Raw genomic sequence first — 22,069 nt, 5'->3', positions numbered from 1 at the left:
GAGGCTATGAATTTTAAAGTTTTATAAAGCTGTTTTTCAGGGTCTAAGGACATAGTGGGCCTTTCGTGTGAGCCCATCCCATTAAACTGGCCCACCCTGTTCGTCCAACACTGTTTATTCCCCTAACTACCTAACCAACAGAATATGCTTTATGTCTGCTTCACAGGAAAATAAGTTTGCCGCAAGAATTTCCTGCTGCCAACGGTTTCTCGACTAAAACTGCAGCCTGAATGCTAACTGTCACGTGGATAACCTCACGTTAGGGGCGCATGACCTATGCCTGCAGCTGTTAGTTCTAGAAAGGACAGTTTATTTGTACATTGTTTGCAGCCCACCCACAACAGAATACTCCTGACAGTTTTAGGAAGCCAAAAAAAAACATCAGAGTAAAACCATCCAGAGTAAACACATTAAACAACACAGTAAGAATGTTCTTGAGAACTTTAATTTAATACAGTAAGGTGAACTTCAAAGAGATTAAAATTATGGTTTGTCCAAAGAGACATATTTGCAAACCCTAAGTGAAAATAGTTTAGCCCTGTTTGTCCCTTTATGTCAAGTACAGGGGTTGCAGATTGTTGCTAGAATGTTCTTATCCGTTTATTTAATTTATTCAGTTTTACTCCATCAGGATAGTTTTCAACTTGGGCAAGATGGTGTTAAGACTGCTCTTCAAAGCATATTGTTGTATAGGACAACATTACTTGGCAAAAATAAATAGCCATTTCCATTTGTCTTCTCTATGCTCTATACTTTTTAGAAAGGTTTTGCAAGTCAATATTTTATTAATTTTTGTATTAGTAGATTTTTATTTTAAGACTTTTGAAGTTTTTTTAATTTATATACTTAATTTAATTGTTAAGATGTAAACAGTCATTCTATCAGTGATTTCATGTGAAATTCTAGACAAGCACACTGAGTCAGAATCGTTCACAGTGGTGGTGATAGAAACCAGATGTTTAAAGTGTTTAATGGCTCTAAAATCTACATCACAGAAAGTTCTTACATGAAATAGTTACAGATGCACTGTTTCATGCCTGAGGCATAGTTTTAAGATAGTTTTGTGTTATGGTTTTGGCCTAAAATATTTTTTTAAAATCTATCCATTGCAGAGAGGTAAATGCAGGGCGTTGTTGGGCAAAACAGTACCCCAAGAAAACATTTATTTTTTTGGATTTCACACTATTTTTCTGTTATCAACATTACATATAAACTCGTAAGACGTATAGGTTTACTGGTTATTTTGGATAGTAAATAAAAAGGCTATAGTTGTGTTGAAGACACAGCGACTCCTGGTTCCTGTCACTACCACTGTAAAGAAATCACGGTCGGTAAGTTTCTCTACAATGCACCATTTCACATTAAACCACGCTGAACGATTTTGTTTCCATCTCAATGACTGGATTCTGCAGAAATTTTGAAAAATCGGTAGAATTCCCCTTTAACTTTGATCTGCAAAAGTGTTTCTCTTGGTCTTAGTGGGATTTTTCCTAGGAGAAGAGTGGAAAAAGATACCAAAATTTCAGGATTTTTTTTAAATGGACGAAACTAGAGGCAATCAGAACGTCTAGATCTCCAAATTCTCCAGTGCCTGAGAGGATTTCAGTACAAACTGAGCTTGAAGTGAAGCGCTGGGTTCAGACGAGTGTTGAATATAGAGTGTCATTATGATGATACAGAATTATTCATTATCAAGCAGAAGCCTATTTCTGTCTATGTGCAATTGCTTTCCTGGAATGAGCCCTGCTCACATTTTCTGCTTACAACAATGCTCAGTTCTGTCTTTATTAGAAATGCATGTTCGGCCACTTATGTTTGAGTGCCTTGTGTTGCGTGGACGGATAGGCTCACATGTGGACCCGGCCTCTTCTGTGGCTGAGAAGGTCTCCTTCCTAAATGACATCATGTGGAATTAGCAGTTGTGAAACGATATCATGTAAAGTTCAGTGCTGATGGCCTTTGCTTCACTCTTTGAACAGGAACAGGACCTCTCCAAGTCAAACCCCCCTCTTTTTGTCTGAAAGACAGGAAGTGGCTGGAGGGCTCAACTTAATCAATAGATTCTTTCATCTCCTGCTCTTTTGTTTGTGTCTCCTCTGTGGAGTTTCAGACTGCCGCAGACAAGAGCAGCGCACTGTCTTTACAATGTGTGTGTGTGTGTGTACGCGCTTGGCCCATAGGGCGGGGCTGTTTGAGCTCCATATTTGGACGACGGCTGGTCACATGGTTTACCGGTGTCCAAGCAGTAGGGGTGAAACAGAGAACTTCGAACCACAGCTCAGGCAAGCCTCCACACAGGAGGAGAGGGAGTCGCAAAAAAAGTGAAGCAAAGCAAACAGACAAGGGGCAAGACTGAGCGGGAGAGAGAGAGATAAGGAGTGGGGGACGTGCTGACTTGGAAGCACATGGTGAGAAAATGCCCACGAACTTCACAGTGGTCCCCGTGGGTGACGGCAGGAAGTCGTCCCAAGAAGACAGCGATGATAGCAACGTCTTGAGGGAGGAGGATGAAGAAGCACCAGGTAAGAACGTCTTGAGGGATTCTGGAATTTTCTGGAACCTCTTTGTTTTGCCAAGCACTGAGCCGTACATCCTAACTGAACTAAAACAGTTGCTGCTTGTGGTTTGTTTTCCTTTCTTGCTCTCGTCTTATTTGTGGAACGAAGTGGAGACTGCTTTCTAGAACTTTGTCCCCCTTTCTCACGCATGTGAGAGGAGCACCTGAAAGATAGCTCTTTTGTATTTATCCGACTTATGTTTTTGCTTCCTTCCCTTATCTGTCCTCCACTGAGTGCTTTTTTGATGGCCAGTAGGCTTTTAATGCCTTTCTTTTAGCACAGCAGTATTAAAACTCTGACTGTTGTAGCTTAGACTATGAGTGCACTTCACAGTGCCCTGCAAATGAAGAAGCTAATGTATCCATGGTCATTAGCAGGACCACCAGTATGCTTCTGTTTAGCCAGTGTCATCTCTTCTGTTGAGTTGTTGCTCATGTAGAGCATATAATTCACTGTGTCTTCTCAAAAGGTCACAGAGTTCATCTGTTCAACAGTGCGCCAACTACTAACAAACTCTTTTGAGCCAGTACTCCAAAACAGTGGTTGCTGTTATGCTAGTTTCATTGTTCTGATCTGTTCCTCTTAATTGCTGTCATGGTGTGCAGTAATAGTTGAAGTTTTATAGACTCAGCGGAGAAGCTGCAGGCATATCGAGGGTTACGTAAGATTAGCCGTCTGACGGGGTCCTGTTGTGCAACGGCTGTTTTTCTTCCCCACCTCTGCAGTGAAAGGAGTCGGATACTGGTCAGTTCAATCGATCGTGCTCATGTCTTTCTTCCTGTTGGTCCCCTTCAGTGGGAGTTGATCCCCCCCTCCTATCAGTCAATTTGGCAATGGAAGTGCTGTTTTTCCTTTTTTATCCTCTGTCCTTCAGAAGACGTTCACTCTCAGCTTTTTGTCTTTGATCTTATTGATTCAAGTCAAGGACTTATCCAAATAAAGCTGAACTCCGTCTCACTGTCCACTGCATTACCTCAAAAGACTCCATGGAGACCAGGAGGATCCATCTCTCGCTGCTCTCTGATTACATGCTGGTCGAATGGAGCATGAAGCCAGCCATCTGTGTCAAATTATTTCTGAGCTCCACCCAAAGACGAACCTGAAATTAAATAACATGGTAACTGTAAACCCAGATCTAGCTTGCAGTTCAAAATCCCACTCAAAGCTGTTAGTGAGTCGGGCCAAAGTAAACAGAGTTTTGTTGACTTTTGTGGAAGAGCTGACCAATAAAGAGACTACATAGCATAAACGGCTCTCAGTAGATTTACAAGTAATGCTTACGATTGGTTTCACAACTCTGTGCTTTTGATACTGCATGGTGGCAGATGCCTCATCAGCAGAAATAATTGTTAGCAATATGAAGCCAATTTTGACCCTTTTTTAAATCATAATGGAACACATTTCAGTGTTTTCAGCAGAATGACACCCATTACTTTAATGTCTTATTGAAAGACTTTTAATACAGTAGTGTTCAAATACAGTGTTGATCAAATTCCTAGTGCTTATGATGGACAATAACAATACATCTTATTAGTAGTGATTTATGAGACTAAGCTATTGTGTGTCCATTAAAAGCCCTTTCATGAAGTGCACAGGTGAGCATTAGAAATAAAACTGTCCACATTCTTGTTGGGAGGGTAGAAGAGCATGGTCTTTCACTCACCTGTTTCTAGGTGGACAGTGGGCTGTCACTGTGGTCCACTGGAGGAGCTTTCAGATTGTGACAAGCTCTAAATACACTTGCGAGAGAGACATGCTGTACTATAAATATACTGCATATGTATATGTTCAGAAAGTACCAAATGGATAACTAGCCAGAGGAAATGTTTTAAAAAAAAAAATAGGGATGCATGATAATGTCCGAATCATATCAGCATCAGCAGATATTTGCAAAAGAACATTGCTATCTGAAACTGATATCTGATGATGTATTGGTTCTACAGAACATTTAGACAACACAGGCCTACTGTAAAATTTTTGCATTTATTCATTTTGTTGCATTTGTAACCCTGCAGAGGCAAGCATTACTTTTCACTGCAAAGCTAATCCTGGAGGATGGTACATAAAAAGTATTGCAAATTGGCTTCGGCACGCAATTCCCATATCAGTGCGTCTGTAATAATGTTTTAAAAAATTAGCTACATGACCTTTTTAGAGGTATGTTTTAATTTAATTATATACTTTTATATTGCGTAGCTTATTCAGAGATTATTTGTCTTTTTTCATGAGGCAAAAATACACGACTTACTCTCTGGACATTACTATGTTTCACAACTCACTCTAAACACAAAAAAGAAAAAAATAAACATTTGTAATATTATACTGTGATGCTGTTTCTATAATAATATTACACAGCATTCATGCTCTGGATCAACTCTTTCGTGATCGTTTAGTAACCGTGCTGTCCCTGTGGCCGCTGCTCCACACTGCCATATGCTTCCTGTTTTTTTACCTTTTCTTCTCTGCTATCATGTTTGTAACACTTGTGTCAGTGACTTTTGCTCTCATAGCCACTTTTTTGCCTGGTTGTTAATTTTCAGAGGTTGCTTGTTTCAGTGTTTGTCTGCTATACCATCCCTTTGTCATAGTGACCTCTTGTTCCAATTCTAAGCAACATTGAGCAGTCACTCTAGTAAATGAAAGTGTCTCTTGTACATTCCTAATGATCTCTCTGATTAAGTATTCGAGCGTGAGTGTTGAGTACAAAAAAGTGCTTAGACTTGCCCAACCTGTCCTGTGGGTTTGTGTCCTACCTGTGCAGGTGTAGTAGTAAAGAAAGGTTTGTATATGCCATGGCATGTCTTAAAGGAATAGTACATCAAAACATTAGTAACGTACGTAGTTTCGCCTTTACTCCAAATGTAGTGGAGCTACAGTGACTGCCAGTTAGCATGGTGCAAACTGCATAGCTAAATCATCATACACCTGCCTCTTAATTAATAGCTTGTAGACTTGCTTAATTGGTCTCAGACACTGGAATATTTTCTATTAAAATTGGGGGTTTAACAATACACATGTTCAGGTTTAATACAGTATTTGATTCTGAAGTCAAGATTCGATTTGATTTTTAAATATTTTATTTGTGAAGGTTTGGGATCATCTTTGTTTGCCACAGAGTGTGATAGCAGTGATTTTCATGGGTGCATGTATAACATGAGCCCCTCCACTTCCCTGGCCACATAACTGTGACAGGATGCACTTTGCTGTGTACTTTTGATCATTGACAGTAGTTTCCACAAAAGACGGCAATGAGAGACCCTCAAAGGGACTGAGGGCTGTATCGGCAATAACGTTTTATATATCTGTATTGTTCAGTATTGTTTTGGAATCTTTACACCCTTAATGAAAATAGACAAACTTTTGTAGTGTAACTAAAAACAGTAACAGCAGCCATGTTGAACTTTGAATTTTGTATTTTGCCTTCTTTATGAATAACGGTATGTCATGCAGTGTAAGAATCCATACAAGCAAAGGTGTTTGAGATTACTGTGAAACTCAACGTGGTTAGGGCCAGATGTGATGATGAATGTGAGGATGATGATTTAGGCATGCAGTTTTACACAATTCCAAATCATATATAAGCTTCCATTTCCTTTTAGATACATTAGCCGTGTAGCTGAAATGCAAAACTAAAAAAGAAAACTTTGGGCAACAAACACATCTTGGCTGATCATCTACATTTGGGAGAAAAAATTTGTAAATTAAATTTTGGTTGAATTTTCATGCCTTCTCTCTTCTACTTCTGATTCTACTTCTGGTTCTGTAAACTGCAGCTAGGGATGCATGTTTCATCACACCTGAAATTCTTACAGCAATTTGTTCTCTGCTATATTAACACTACAAAACCAAGCAGGATAATAGTGCATCAGAATGGTTTTAATGGCTGTACTTAGCAGCACCATGTTCCTGTTTCTGATATGAGCATGAATCATAGGTGTTCATGCAGTGTGACAAATTCGCAGTCATTTTTTCCCTCTCTTGTTTGTGCAGCCCAACATTTAATCATGTGTTTTGGAAATATTAAATGTGCACCCATGATGCTCTCATGGTGTAACAAGCTTAGTATCGAATTTTGTCCGTGTAATGCAGCCATAGCAGTGGCATTGTCATAGGGTCCCTTGGTTTCTTTTCTCACAGATGCTTAAAGTTTGGGAGATTATTTTCCCCACATATATTATTCCTAGTTTCTTTATTTGGTTCTCTTGATTGTCATAGGGTAACTGAATGACTGTGGGAGTCTTGTCATGCCAGAATAGTTTGTGGAGTTAGTTGGTCCTGTTCCTTCCTGCCTTCTGTGTACTGCTTTATTATTACTTGTCATTCTCTTCTAGTATATATCAGATTGTTCAAATGGTTTGTTTCTTGTAATCATAGGGAAGGGAGGGCACTGAAGCAGAAATAATAGAGTTGAGAAGGGGGGTGTGTTTCAAAAGTCAGTGATTTCTTGCTGGGAAATAAAATCCCAGAAAGATTGCTGGGTTTACTGTGTTGTTGTAAGGTCTCATCATGATTAAATGTTCCCTTAGAAAGCCCTGAAAAAACACAACGTTTAATTAAATTAGTAAAGACTAGAAGTGTAATGGTTCCAAAATAAAACACTAAACAAACACTGTGCTTTATAACGTAATAAAGTTCAAATCAAACAAAATCTGATGCAGTGTGATGTGAGAGGGAGAAAAAAACAACAACAAAAAAACAGGAAATGTCATAAACCTAACTGTCACAGTTTCTTCTGTTTTCTTCTAGTTTCTACTGTTTTCTTCTGGTTCCTCTGGCTCACAGAGAAGGGTAATGTGAGTGCATATTGGTGAAGATACCATTGTAGCTACGAGCTAATACACGAGCCATAGCCTGCCACTCTAGCCATGCTACAATGATGCAGTATGTTACAATACAATCTGTTAAGATAAAATATAATACAGTACATTGTATTCTTTCACAACTAGTAACGGTGAGGTGCTTTACTTTTTTTAACTTTTAAGCTTCCTCCATGTTATTATAGCCAGTTTATGATGATGCAAGTCAGTAATCACTTGCTTGGGAATTAAATCAGAGAGATAGTTGAATTCACTCCTGCAGTCTTTCACATGGTGCATGCAACCAATCAAAGTGGTTTTACTCATTTGCATTGGTTTACGCCCTTAGCTCTCTCTTCTCCCTGGGGAGTGCTCCTGTTATATTGTGTCACATAGACCCAGTGTCTGAAATCTCTACATAACTACTACCTCCCACCAGATAACCATCATGAAGAAATTCTCCTTTTGACCTATTCCTTTCGGGAATAGTTGTGCAAGTGTTACACAACCTGTTTGTGTAATAAATGAAGTTAGCATGGGAAAGTTCGTCCTGCTACAGTGCTCTCTCTGATGACCTGATGTTCAACTGTCATACAGTAATATGGTCTGATTGTGTTGTTATTTAACATCGGGTAAATAGTTGATGAGAAAACTATCCACAGAATATGTAGCAAGACCGGCTATCAAATTGGACATGCCTGTGCTGGACTGCTAACTCCTTAAAGGAATACTCTGAAACCACACTAATAATAGAAGGTAATGAAAAGCTCCTGAAGCACTGGTCCTTTGGCATCTATTATAAGTATGTCTTCAGTTAATCGGTTTTCTGTGCTTTTAAAAGTACCAAAAAATGCCAAAAGTATTGTCATTGAACCATATTCAAAGAATTTAAAAAGCCGAGGAATTTTTAGAAGGAAGCAAAAACATGTTTTATTGCCCTCAGCAAAGGCTTTAACTCTGTTGACCATATAAAATTATTGAAAGTCCTCAGGACAATGGGCATACCAGAGCATCTCATAATTCCATAATGAGGAACCTCTACACGGATCAGCAGCCCACAGTCATGACCGAAAATGGACAAACAGACCGGTTCCACATTGACAAAGGAGTAGGACAAGGTTGCAAACTATCACCATACTTGTTCAACCTGTATGCTGAATATATAATAACAGAAGCCAGACTGGAAGAAGATGATCAAGGATTCAAGATTGGTGGAAGAAACATCAATAACCTTCAGTAGTGTGCGGATGATACAACACTCATAGCGGAAGGAAGACCTAAATAGCTTTGTGAGGAAAGTTAAAAAAACAGAGGGAAAAGATGGAACTTCTGCTTAATATAAAGAAAATAAAGGTTATGGCAATGGGAATACAGCAGTTAAGAAATATGACACAGATTGACACTCGGCAGAATAAGGATCAAGGGGCTTGAAAAGATCTTGAAATATAATTGTGTTTCTGCAAACAAAGATCAGACATGTCCATTGTCTTTCTGTGCTTCTTTATGGGAATGAAAGCTAGACCATAAAAAGGCAGGCCTGGATAAATAGTGGTGCTTTTGGACTTTGGTGTTGGTGAAGACTTTTAAAAGTTACACTGGCTGGCAAAGAAAATTCATAACCAAATCAAGCCTCACCTCTTACTTGAAACCCAGATAACCAAACTTTTGGACATGTTAGATGAACTATATAATTGAAAAAGATAGTTATGCTTGGAATGGTTGAATGCTCGGAATTGGTTGAATGCTCGGAATTGACTTGACTACACTAAACAATGAATTATTCATTATTTATTAACATTATTATTGAATTATGCTAATAATTAATCTAATCAACCATATGCTATTGATGTGATGGAGAGTAGGATGAAGAATGCTGTAGTGTTGGCTGTAGTGTTGATTTAGACTCTAAGGGCCTGTATGTGGGCCCACTCATCATCATTCTCGTTCCTATATAAGCTACATATTGGTTTCATAAGTGATCGAATAATTCATAGTAGTTATTGAATAATAAATATTAAAATCCTAAGCCTAGAACACACAGACACACCATGCATCCTTTTTCCTGGTGAGGGTGCTTACCAGGGTCCAGCACTCAAGCTGGACTAATTTTAGTAATTGAACTATTTTCATTTAGTTTTGCTCCCTGATCTCTTCTGTATGTAAATAACGACAACGTTCACAATGTGGACAGGCGAAAGAGCTAGTTGGCAAAATATGCTAAAGCTTATGATATTCTGTTTGCACATTGAAAGGATATTCCTAGATACATTTGTCATATCTGACATTCTGGGAGTAAGAGGTGTTTCTGGCATGATAAGATATGACAGCGCTGTTTTTGTCTTGTGTGCCGATCATAATGCCTTAGTGATGCCAGGAAAATGGAAATGGGGTTGCATAGCTGCTGATGATGCTGTTGACATGTAAACAAAAGATAGCTGAAACAGAAAAAGTAACAAGATATTCAGTAAGCTGGTGTGTTGTTGATGTGAGACATACTGCATATCTTCATTGTTAGGACAAAACCTCGGATCTCTGTTTTTGGAACTTTAAAGGGGAAGGAAAAATTGTTTTTAACTAAATAACAATTTTTTTCTTCCTCCAAGTAATTTTGGAGCATTTTCTGTTTTCTATTGGTCCATTCATCATGAAATTTTAACGCACTATGGATGGCAACTTTTCCAGTTCTCTTCAAAATTCAAGCCAAAAAAAATTAAAAAAGATGAAGATAAGAGGTTTTTCCCCAGACAGCGATGATATGTAACCTGTCACTCACATTCGCTGTCAACATCATTTGTACCTCCTTGCATTTTGGGTTTTAGAAGGAATGGATATTTAAAACTGTGAACTACCATCATAAATACCCTACTTGTCTTTCATAAAGGATTTATTATTATTATTATTATTATTATTATTGCTGTTATGTTATTTATACAGACATTAGTGTGTAAAATGGGTAAATTCTGCTCTGATAATAATGACACTGAACATGTCTGGCAGTTCTGTTGAGGCTATGTTGACTGACATGATCTCTCCCTGCTTGATGTGTTTTTGCTCAAGGGTCACTCAAATTAGAACTGCATGTTCTGGCTGTATGCTGTTCTGCCACGTTCTGACCATGAAGCACAGAAAGGTTAATAGCGGAGGGGCCATGTCTGTTCTAGTTGCAAACATCCCAATAAAGTCTATGTCTGCCTTTGTCTTCTCTTTTCTTGTAACTGCCAGAGCTGAGTGGGACTCCAAATTTGATTTGATTTTGAAAGTTTTGCGTGTGTCCTATGTAGACTCTCTTATTTTATTAGTTGTCTTATTTAACCCTCAGTATTGTATTGCTGCGGTTACAGTGGAAAATCCTACATGGTTTACTTGACATCATAACTAGTATAAGCAGATAACTGTTCTGAACAGACAACAAATTTTTAAGATTTATGTAAATTCAATTCTTAAGATGTAAACAGAGTCATCCAGAGTGGTTTGATGTTAAATGATTAATTCTAGAGAAATTTGGGTTAGAATTGTTCACACTGGTGTTGATGAGAACCGGATGTCTGGAGAGATTAATGCCTCTAAAAGGTATCTCACAGATAGCTATTAGATTATTAAACCATTACTTTGCCTGGTGCCTAAGATACTGTTTTGTGTTCATTTTAAGAGAAGATTTTGACTTTTGAAAACATCATTTTTAAAATCCACGGAGGTGCATACAGGGTATTGTGTGGCAGAATAGTGCCTAAAGAAAACACTTTTTCAGATTTACCATTATTTTACCATCGACTCAGAAGATGTGTTCATTCACCAGTGGTTTTGCATAGTTAAAAAAATGGCTATATTTGCGTTGTACACATTGTGACTTCTGGTTCCTTTAATCGCCACTGTGGAAAATCTGGGTTGGTACATTTCTCCAGGATGAAGCATTCATATCAAATCACCCTGAATGTCTTTGCTTAGATCTCAAAGATTAAATAATAATCAAAAATAATAATAAATCTTTGTTTTTACTTTAAGGCTGTTGATTTCAAACCAATTGTTTCTCATGAAGTAATCATCTGCTGGGTTTACAAAAATCAGTAGAACATAGGTAAAAAAATTCTGTTGAGAAATACTGTTATTTCCACTGGAATATCCAGAAAGGGGGAAAAAGTTATAGGCCTCAAATATATGCAGTAAGCTGGGCCTAGAACGTGGGCCAGCTTTGCTTCAGCTGCACCGTGCTGATTCACTGTTCCCACTGCATCAGTAGGTAAACTGCTTCCTTTCTTTTACAGGCTGCCTGACACACTGAAGTTGCCAGCCGCTTACCTTTAAAATGGCAGCCTGGAAAGCACCTGGGCCTGGTGTTGATTAGTCACTCAATTAGGATCTTTTTTTTAATTTTAAACTTTTTTACTTGCTCATTTTGCTTTTAGTTTGATGATAGATGGCATCTATCATTGGTAGAGGAAGCCGAAGTTGATGGCAGCTCAGTCCTCCTGTTTAAGATGCTTCATTGTGGTGGTTATAATGACCTGTTGTATACTGCACATTTAGAAAGAAGGCCCAGCTGAGAGGCACATGGAAATGTGAACTGAGCAGACATGGCTTTGTGTCTTAGTGATGCCCTCTGGTGGAGAAAGAATCACCTTCTTGTGTTGAACTCATTCCCCTTGTCTTCGGCTTGTGGGATACAAATTGTTTTTGTAGACCTTAACCTAGCTTGCCCACAATCTTGCCTTTGACCTTAAAGCAGCTGTCATTTAGGGCTTGAATCATTTAAGAATTTTTTTTTTCTTCAAATAGGGAAACTAATCCTGCCTGTGATAAACGCCTACAAACCACAGTGCATAATGACTGGAATTAACGTCTTAACTATTCACACTCTGGGTGTTTCTTTTATTTCCCCAACACTTATCTGTACTCACTGAGTATTTCTTTTTTCCTATAAGGGAGGAGGAAGTGCTCTGTATGTATCCTGGGTCATTGGCATGGTCATGAGTGTCTGTGGAAATCACCAGAACTCATGTGTTCTTTGTATCAGCAAGAGACAAATGAATTTTCCCACATGCTCAGTAGAATAAATATACATCACTGTCTGTTACCTTTACGAACACGTTGTGGCACAGATGTGTCAGTGATTGTGGACAACTCATTTGCTGAGCCGTGCTGTTATCAGTGACTTCGGCCGATTATTGATAATGTTGAGTATTGCATTAATTTGAAAAAGTGCTGATGTTATGAAAACTCGTTTTTTTTTTGGTATCTTTCCCATCCCATGTAATTTTTTTATTGTTTTGTCCTTGTGCAAAGAACATTTTTAAATAATTATTCTAATTTATTGTTAGTTCAAAAATATATACAGTACATAAGAACCCACTTAATCATAGGCTGTACAAACAGGCAAATTTCACACATACATACTTTGATTGCCACATGAAAGATGATTATGTAGATTTTCTGGCACTTGAATGCTGGAAATATTCAAGTGATACAAAGACACTTTTCTACATAACTCAACTGTCTTGTTAAGAGTAAAATGGACACACTTGTACAGTAAAAGAGTGCCACCAGTTGTGGAGAACCACTGGTTGCTAACAGAGTAGTTATCTATATAAATTATTAAGTAATATGAGAAACTAGTCCACTTAGTGATAATCTGGTAATTATATTGCCATCAAGGATGGTGCAGGCTATACATTAAGGCTCTATATCGCCCACATGTGGTGCATCTGTAACTGAACTTGGATCACAGTTAAATCAGTTCTAGCGATACTTTGTAATTTGTCAAAATTTGTTATTGTTCAATCTTAGTTATCACATAAAAAAGAAATTTTGATGCATTTTTCTGGACTTATAACAGAAAACGTATTGAGTCACAACACACTTACAATGGAGGCCAGTGAATAGTTGCTTCAGTACCTGCCCCTTGGCTTCTATTAACAATATTTAGAGTCAGGTTTTCTGGTCTTAAACATCTTTAAGTCATCCAAACCTGATTAAGCTTTTAGAGGGTTTGTCACTTTTTTTGCAAAATCCAATGAAACCCAAACAATAGTGTTTAATAATGATAAGGGACATCAGTGTCACCAGCTGCCTTAAGCATTATTGAGCTTTCTAGATTACTGCCTTGACTGAACCCATCCCAGCAGACAAGCCCTCCTCCCCACCCCAGCATACACGGTTATGTAAGCCACACTTCTCTTTACCTGGAGGCTTTAGCGGCTTAACGCATCACAGAATATAACACAGCTGACATTTAACCAAATGGTGCTGGCACCGTCCAGCCTCAGCCATGGATCCACTAGGTGGATTTTTGCTAATAGAGATACTCAGAAGTTTATTTGAGGATTCACGGTAACCAAAGCAAAATGTAGCCAGAATTATGTGCTAGGAAGCACTCGCAATGAACCCTTACAATAGTTTTTTTTTTTTTCCTGCCAGACCAGCGGAAATGTGCCTAATTCACTGAGTGTGTATTGAACACTAGATTGTAAACTTGTAGTTTTAGCTTGGCTGGTCCAAACCTGCATTTTGGACTTAAATATTTGCTCCTCCTTGTCAGTCTGATTTCACTGTGGGAGTGCTCAGAACACATAAATGTTTAGGCAGATTCTGTTTATAGGCCTTCCTCTGCCGGTCCTACAGACTTTCCTTGTGTGTTTTAAATGGAGAGGATTTGGCTAATCTGTTTAAGTGATTACTCCCCTGTTCACATGCTGATGAACGGCAATGACCCATTGATCAGAGTGTTGTCTTTAACTTTAGTCCTATTCTATACCCAAAAAAATCAGAATTTCTTCTTATGAAGACGCAGGCTCTTGATCTAGCATGGCTGTTTTTGATATCTGCTTTTCTTCTCTATTGAGAGGTCACTTGTGATACGATATATACACATACATGCACATGCGCACACACACACACTGCTATGGTTTACTGCATGTTCTGATGCACTAATTTCTCTCATGCTCTCTGAAAGTGTTGGTGTGCACTGGAACACTGTACACTTACGGGTAGGTGAGCAGCTGTGCATCTCTTTTATGCTCGCTTGCGTTCGTTCTCTCTCTCTCTCTCTCTCTGTGTCTCTCTCTCTCTCTGTCTCTCTCTGTCTCTCTCTGTCTGTCTCTCTCTCTCTCTCTCTCTCTCTCTCTCTCTTTCTCTCTCTTTCTCTGTCTGTCTCTCTTTTTCTCTCTCTCTTTCTGCCACATCTTTTGCTCCTCCTCCTCTGTTACTGGTGATGTTCAGGGATCAGCAGTTAATGTGTGTTTGGCGTCTGGCAGGCAGTGTCACAATAGCTGATCTTCAGAGCACAGGCTAGCCTAGCCTAGCGTCAGCATCACTTCAAGCATCAGGGAGACCCCCCACTCAGCTGCTCTCCAGGGACCCCTGGCAGCCCTTACCTCAGCCCTCTCCACTCCATCAGCATGGAGCAGGGAGAGAGCTCCCGCCGGCAGGGTAAGTGACCGGGGGTTCAAGCTCTGGTCTTCGGCTCCTGACGGATGCTTGAATACAGTGCTCCATCAGTTCTCAGGTCAGACAGTATGTTTCAGGTGCATCCTTTACTCAGGTTCTCTTATGTTCAGTTTAGAAATTTAGTTGACCTTGTGGTTTCAGTGTGTGAATTTTTTTTAGCTCTATATGTGCTTTGTGTTTCTAGGATAGCAAGGCCTTATATAAGTGTTCTTTTCTAAAGACACAGTTTGAAGCTCAGAGTCAGTCAAAACTATTTTATAACTGTGGATTTATTTACAGTACCTCCTGACTTTGGCACTTGTCTTTTCTTGGGACCAAGCAGAGTTGACTTAAAGGATTGAAGTGACAACTACCCCGCTTCCTGTCTTGCTCTTGCGCTGTAGTGAAACATAGCCTAGGTGTGCTAGGCAGCTTATAGATGGAGCTTAGCAGGTATAAATAGAGTGCGTGGTCATTTATTACCTTAGTGACTGACACACAAGGTGCTTGATATTGATGCTTTTATTTCAACTGCTGGGGGTCTTCAGGCACTCTTTAGTGCTATGTTGTAATAGGTGTATTAGTTCTATAGGAATGTGAAGTCATGTAGGAGCCCTGAAAATGTTGTCTTATAGCCTAAAAGTTACTACATGACATTTGGCCACTTTGAGCCAGTGTACAGAAGAATCATTACTGGTCTAGGAACACATACAGATTGCCATATTGGTCCGTTAATGTAATTAGAGAAAGTGGCAGTGAGATTCAGTTTGGCCTGTCGTTTATTTATATGGTCAGAAACAGCTAAGTTGTGCTGCCTGATAAGAAAACTGGTAGCAGAGGCTTTCTCTACTGTATTTCTCACTTGCACACCTAGCGCTCAGTCACAATGCAGCCCAGAGTGAGCTTGCAGAGGTCAAGTGATGGTCAGCTTCAAGGACTTCACTGCAAGCTCGGCACGACAAGAACCTACAGAGAGCTTCAGGTACACCTGCAGTCATTCATCACAAAGGCAGGGCGCAACCCCCAGCCATTTCAGCTGTAATGAGGACAGTGCAGCTCCACGGACGGGTGGAGCGTGGCCGTAAATCAAAGAATGCTGCGTGCAGCTGTCAAGACAGGTGATCGTTCAAAGCTGTGCTGGCTATCTGATACGTGTCTTCTCTCTTTTGGTTGATTTTTAAGCTGCAAACTGTCGTGTTATGGGTAGTGTAGTGTTTGGATTGTGCTATAGTGGCTGCAGACAGACTAGTCTGTCTTGGTTGTAGGGTTATAATCAGAGTTCTCTGTGTTTAAGAGAATGTTTTCACTTGGATCCCAACAATGGACAATGGAGGTAGTGAGGTGTGGAGGGGAGGTGGCAGATGAATATTTGTTGTTGTAACCTTTCTTAGCTTTATTGAAATGTAGGCCAATGCCATTTTAATCAAGAACTAATGGTTGTTAATCACAATTCACTGACTATTAGGGTCCATTGTTGTGCTGGCAGATTTTGTATAAAGGACGCACAGATGTCCAGTAATTTTTCATGTACAGTTTTATTAAAAAGTTTGGGTGCCTATGGTCAAATTACATGTTTTGTTGATTTTCTAAGTTAAAATAAGTTAACACATCCTCTACAGGGAATACACTTTTGTTACTTTATTATTTGCTAAATTTCACATATGTGGAAAAAATTACAACATAAAATATGGCCTGTGCAAAATGTATGGCACATTTTGTATTTGATGTTACATTTTTTTCAATATGTTAAAATAAATAGAAATTGTGCACTAAAAATAGCTTAAAATTCCATATTTAAGTGTTCTCTATAGAGGATGTCTTAACTCATTTTCATTAGGAAATCCACAAAACATGTAATTTGACTAGGGTTGTTTAAACTCCTGCATATGACTTTACATATCTGCTGATGCTCATACATAAACCTTTTATAAAATGCAGAATTTAGGACAAAGTCCACCCGGATTAGCATATAAAAATATATATAGTAGCATTTATTTGTAGTGGGTTACATATGCTTTTAAAATAAATCAAATGTAGATATTTTAGCACAGTAGCAAAGCATTACCTAAACACTGCTTTTCTGAAGTATTTTTAAAATTTATTCATAATAAGTGTAACCAGATATTTTATTTTGAAATATTGGCCAAATGTAATATTTAAAAAAAAATCTATTGCAAAAAATCTAAAAATCTAAAATCTGTCCAGTGCCGATACCCAAATGATTCCAACAATGTTGTGAATTACTATTTTTTGTTCCTCTTATTTTTTTTTGTAAGTTTATTTTTAAAGTTTCACCCAAATATATATATTATAACTTTTTTTAAGCACAAACTGAAATATTGCCAGAAACACCTACGAGCAATACTGATGAGTGTTGTACAAGTGCTGATGATATACACAATATGTTTGGAAAAGCATATTGTATTATAAAATAATTTATCATGATAATGATATATAGTAACATATTGCCCAGCCTTAGTTTGGGATGGTAGAGAATACTCTCTGGAATAGATCTTGAGTCTTGCACCATTAGCTTTCATGTGACTTTTGACTTTTAACAAATATAGGATTTAACATCAATAGATTCATATACTATTTGACTAAGGTTTGGATGCCTCTACATCCAACTTTGGTCTGAAAATAGGGGTTTATACCACAATAAGAGTAATTTTCTTTTAAAAAATACTGAAAAAAACATGTAACATTGATTAACGTTGACTGTTTATTGTCCAAGCAGTGCCTCAGAAGGCACTTACCAGCAGATTCATTATGTTGCGTCTCAATTCAAAATTTTATGTTTATGTTTACGTCTGTATGTTGTCATTACTTAGCAAAATAAACCATGCTATAAAGGCTTTTTACAAAGCTTCCCGTTTATCCCATTACGCCAAACAGTTGACTTAATAACCTGTTATCAGGCAGCGTCCACCCACTGAATTGACCTCAGTTGATGAAAAAACTAAGCAATTAACTGCTATCTTCATTGTCTCAGCACGCACACAACAGAGCTGTTATTGTCAGTGCACTGCGTAAAAGGCGGAGTGCCATGTATGAGTGCTGAGTAATAACCGAAGACACTTTTCTGCGTGGTTTTACTGATGTTTTAGAAAGTGTTTGAAAGGTTTCTGCTACGAACTATTGTACAAAAGATTTTAAGCAGAGCATGATTTCAAAAAGTGGTGGGAATGTGCCATAAATTACACCTATGCTTTATACCCTGCTAGCCAGTGCATTGAGCATGGTGACCTGCTCTAGATGCTGCTCCAGAATGTCCCATTCTATTGACATGCTTTTCTATGGATTTTATACAAGCTATGCACAACTGGACATCTATCAGCAATGAGCACACCTTAAGTAGCCGAATTTACTATTTACAAGGGCTGTCTGAATACTTTTGGCCATACCGTTTATAAAAGACAGAGTTAGGCCTTCTTCATCGGTGGATAATACCATTTAAATCTTACCAGAATGTTGACATAAATGATATTAAGGTTTGAATAAGATTCATCACATGACATAATGAAATATACTTTCTTTGTAATCTCACTTCATTCAGAACATATTTGAAAAAAGATTGAATGTCCTGATGCTGCACAGTGGCATCAAGCCATATTAATCAGTGCTTTATAAAATCTATATTAGTCAGTGTAGATGGGTCTTCCTGTGTTGTAATTGTGTCTGGTGTTTCATTTGATTATTTTTGTAGCATTAAGGGGAGGGACCATGTCTGAAGACATCTGAGACACTACGTAAATACATGCATACGTTTAGCAGAGCAGACTTCTCTTATCAGCACTGTTTATCAGCCAGTGGCCATTCTAAGCCAGTGGGCATTATGGATCTTAGTGCTACAATTGCTGCATTTACAGTAAGCAAATACATTTGTGTGAGCAGTTTAGCACTCATGACCTGCTGTTATTCCATGAGAAATGTATCACATTTACACAAAATTATGTTTGTCTGAACAGAAACCTGTCTCCATGCATTACGCTCAGGGGTTTCTGTTCATCCTTCCACTGTAAGAGGACCACCTAACCTCATTGTTTTGGATGATCTGGATCATGAGAAGCAGAAAATGCAGCCAGTTTCTAAGACTAACCTTGGAGGCGTGGAGAAATATCAATGCAGATTTCTTTAAAAACTGATCGCAAGTCTCCCAAAAAGAATGGAGGGTGTAAGAAAGGCAAAGAGTGGACACTCTAAATACTGAAAAATTTGGTATTTAGTTGTTGAGGCTTCTGTGTAATTTCTTCTTAAAAATGTTTCTGTTTTCTTTCCTGATACACAAAAAAGAACTTTTGCACAGTACTGTATGCATTTTTTGCCACGTAATGTTTTTATGTCCTATTATCAGCAGTTTTCCATTCCATTTAATTTTTATGAGACTGATGTTTACACTTAAAAAGGAAAACCTGTAGTGCACATCCAGCTTTAACTGCATGAGGATGTTGTCAAAACTCACACTGAGCTTTCACCCTCAGTTGCTCACTCATGAGTGTGAGGGTTGGCTGTAAATGATTTGGGGAGGAATGACGAGAATTCTTCATTTCTTCATGACCAGCTGGCAGAGCCTACTCATGAACAAGCTTACGGATTGCTGCTGAGAAACTTGAGCCATTCAAGAGACCCTGTTTTCTTGACCTTGGGTGCAGATTTTTAGCTGTCCTTTGACTGCGCTCCCTCTCTTTTTCCCTCCCCTTCCTTTTCACTTTCACTTCATTTGACCAGTTTTGCTTGGTGCTCCATCGGTGGCCAGTGGAGACTCATTGTATACCATTATGAAGGCTCGACTAAGTGAGTGTGACGCCAGCAGTGAGGCAAGCGTATCTGTAAACTAGGTCATTGTCCTCTTCCTGGTAAATGAAAGTGGATCATGTCTCATGGGCAATATGGCATATTGTTGACTGTACCCCCCCCACAACATTTCTCGTTAATACGTAATACTTGGACTTTCATCTTAAATTGCATTTAATAGCTGGGGAGTAATAATATGAAGTTTTAACTCTTCTCATTTCAGAGCATATGACATGGCTGTAATAACTCTGAATCTGAACTTAAGTAGGTTATAGTTGTTTAATATTGGTTTATTTTTTTACAGTTCAGATATCCCTAAGTTGTTAATGAACCACTGACCTGCGCACAGAATGTTACACACATCATCTCCTCAGTGTCAGTCCTACTGGGTGATTTACTGTTGCAGCCTTATGGTTACTCAACATGAGCCTCATGACCACACTGAACAAAGCCAAAAAGAGTGCAACAGGAAATATCTAATTGAATCTAAACCTTTACGTGGTGTGGAAACGAAGAGTCCTGAGGGCCAGAATTAGACCCACTCCGTGAGAGCATTAACTTGTGTTTCAAAGAGGATTTGGTAACGCATGGATCTGTGCTAACTAATAGGTACTGAATGACGTTCACTAGAATGTTGCATTTCATTCTGTTCAATGTCAAATCATATGCCTCTAATGGTGACTTGCTGTAGTGTTACTGCAAGATATGCTGAAGTGTTGCCACCTTGGTATGGATTATTTTTGCTGTCTGCTGCTGTGTCACTGACAGTGATGTTGAAAGGGCATCTGAGCTTGCTCTGTGATCACATGGCTTAAGCTGGAAGCTTTTTTTGCCCCCCTAAAACAGCTGAGTGAAAAAAGCAGAAGCCATGGGGGCAGAGTTCACCTGGCTTTTACTAACTGATCTGTGGGACTGTGTTTTTTATTGTTGTCTTACCAGTACATTTTTGGTGTAATTTATTAAATCATTTTTTTATAACATATTCCTGTGGTTGGTGTCTTTTAGCTGTCTTATTACTTTATTCGTTAATTTAACAGGAACATTTTATAATGGTCTTCATTTACTCTCCCTGGACAGATGATTAAAAATGTAAACAGTACTTCACACACGCAAAACAAAGAGCCTAATGTACAATTTGACCAAATCCAACTCTCACTCCCATTTAAGAGTCAAAACAAGGTGTTTTTTTAACTTGCATATTTTATTAAAAAAGGTCAGTTTTATCAGTTCTTTTATGTAATTCCAGGGGGGACCATTATGACCCCTAAGAGTTTTAAAACAGCTCTGAATGTCTGCCGTTTGGTTGTTCTGCAGTCTTCTCACTTTGGCTTTCATGATTTAAAAAAAGCGTAGATACAGTTATCAGAAGTATGATCTGTAATCAACAAGGCTTGCTTGGTTTTCTGGCTGGTCAAAGGGCTGGTCAAAACATTTGCTTTGCACACTGATCTGTAGAACACCACTCAAGGCCCCCAGGTGAATCACAGTTTGACGCAAGAATGTTCTCCTGGAGCTCTGTAAACCTTGAGTTCATTTAAACACCAGTAAAGTCTGACTAGCAGCTAATAGACAAGACATACTGCAACAGTTAGGTTTGCTCTGCTGTTGTCCCAATTACCCAGGTTACCTGCACTTAGAAATATGTGCACACAATTAGAACAGTGTCACACTTATTAGGGTGAAATACATTTTAAAGGGAATTTCTGTTTTTCAATTATGTATATGCCTTGCAAAGCCTAGCGCACTGGTCTTAATTTCACCAGTAAACTGATTTAGGCTGTATCTAAAAGCACATACTACAGGGGTGGGCGATATGAGAAAATGTAATATCACGATACTTCGGGAATTGTTTTGCGATACACGTTGTGTCACGATATTTATTTTCTCTGACGTTTGATAAGTTAGAACAGACAAAGTGGTGCCACAGTTTAAAATTACTATCAAAAACTATAAAACCAATTACTTGTATTCAGAATTTCACACACTGTGCTGCACTAAATCCTAATCACACACTCTTTTTAATCAAACGTGATTTTTAAGTACTGACGATCCACGATATGCTCAGAAAAACTTATTGTGGCATCTTTTGATGTTATTTATAACGATAACAGTAAATGTTGTCATGTTGCCCAGCTCTACCATACTACACATACAACATTGATGAATGCACTACTATTAGTGGTATACTATTTTGATGTGCTATTTAGTACTAGAACTAGAAACTAATTTTTTTAAACAAATGCATAAGAACAAAAGTAAGCTTACATATGGAAAGACTTTGATTGATACACTTGTGATGTTTTCATATCCTGCTAAAGTTGGACTGATGGCTAAATTAAGACTTTTGGGCCTTTTAGTAAACTCTCAGCTGCTTTCCAGTGTGGCCAGTTTCATTTTATTTCCGTTAGATTTTTTTTTCCTTTACCAGTTGTTCTGAAGCCTGTGCTGTATGTATTTTTAACCAATAAGGCCATGTGATCAATGGAAGTGTGGTATGCGTCG

General features: G+C 38.5%; 1 protein-coding gene across 6 annotated transcripts in view; it reads left to right on the top strand.

Moving 5' to 3' along the window:
• The window catches only part of slc12a7b (solute carrier family 12 member 7b), a 72,067-nt gene that overhangs the window by 17,505 nt on the left and 32,493 nt on the right, over positions 1-22,069 (top strand). Inside the window, exon 1 of one of the 6 annotated variants that reach the window (XM_036589318.1) lies at positions 2,096-2,522. The exons of the other annotated variants lie outside the window; for them this stretch is intronic. Within the exon in view, the coding sequence (XP_036445211.1) occupies positions 2,417-2,522 (106 nt within the window). The 5' untranslated portion in view covers positions 2,096-2,416. Of the gene's footprint in view, positions 1-2,095; positions 2,523-22,069 lie in introns of those variants that run through there. 6 annotated transcript variants of the gene reach the window in all.

Source organism: Colossoma macropomum, unplaced genomic scaffold, assembly GCF_904425465.1.
Source record: "Colossoma macropomum unplaced genomic scaffold, Colossoma_macropomum, whole genome shotgun sequence".
Taxonomy (NCBI): Eukaryota; Metazoa; Chordata; class Actinopteri; order Characiformes; family Serrasalmidae; genus Colossoma; species Colossoma macropomum.
Note: the sequence above shows the minus strand (reverse complement) of the source record. Positions and strands in the feature narration are given on the sequence as shown.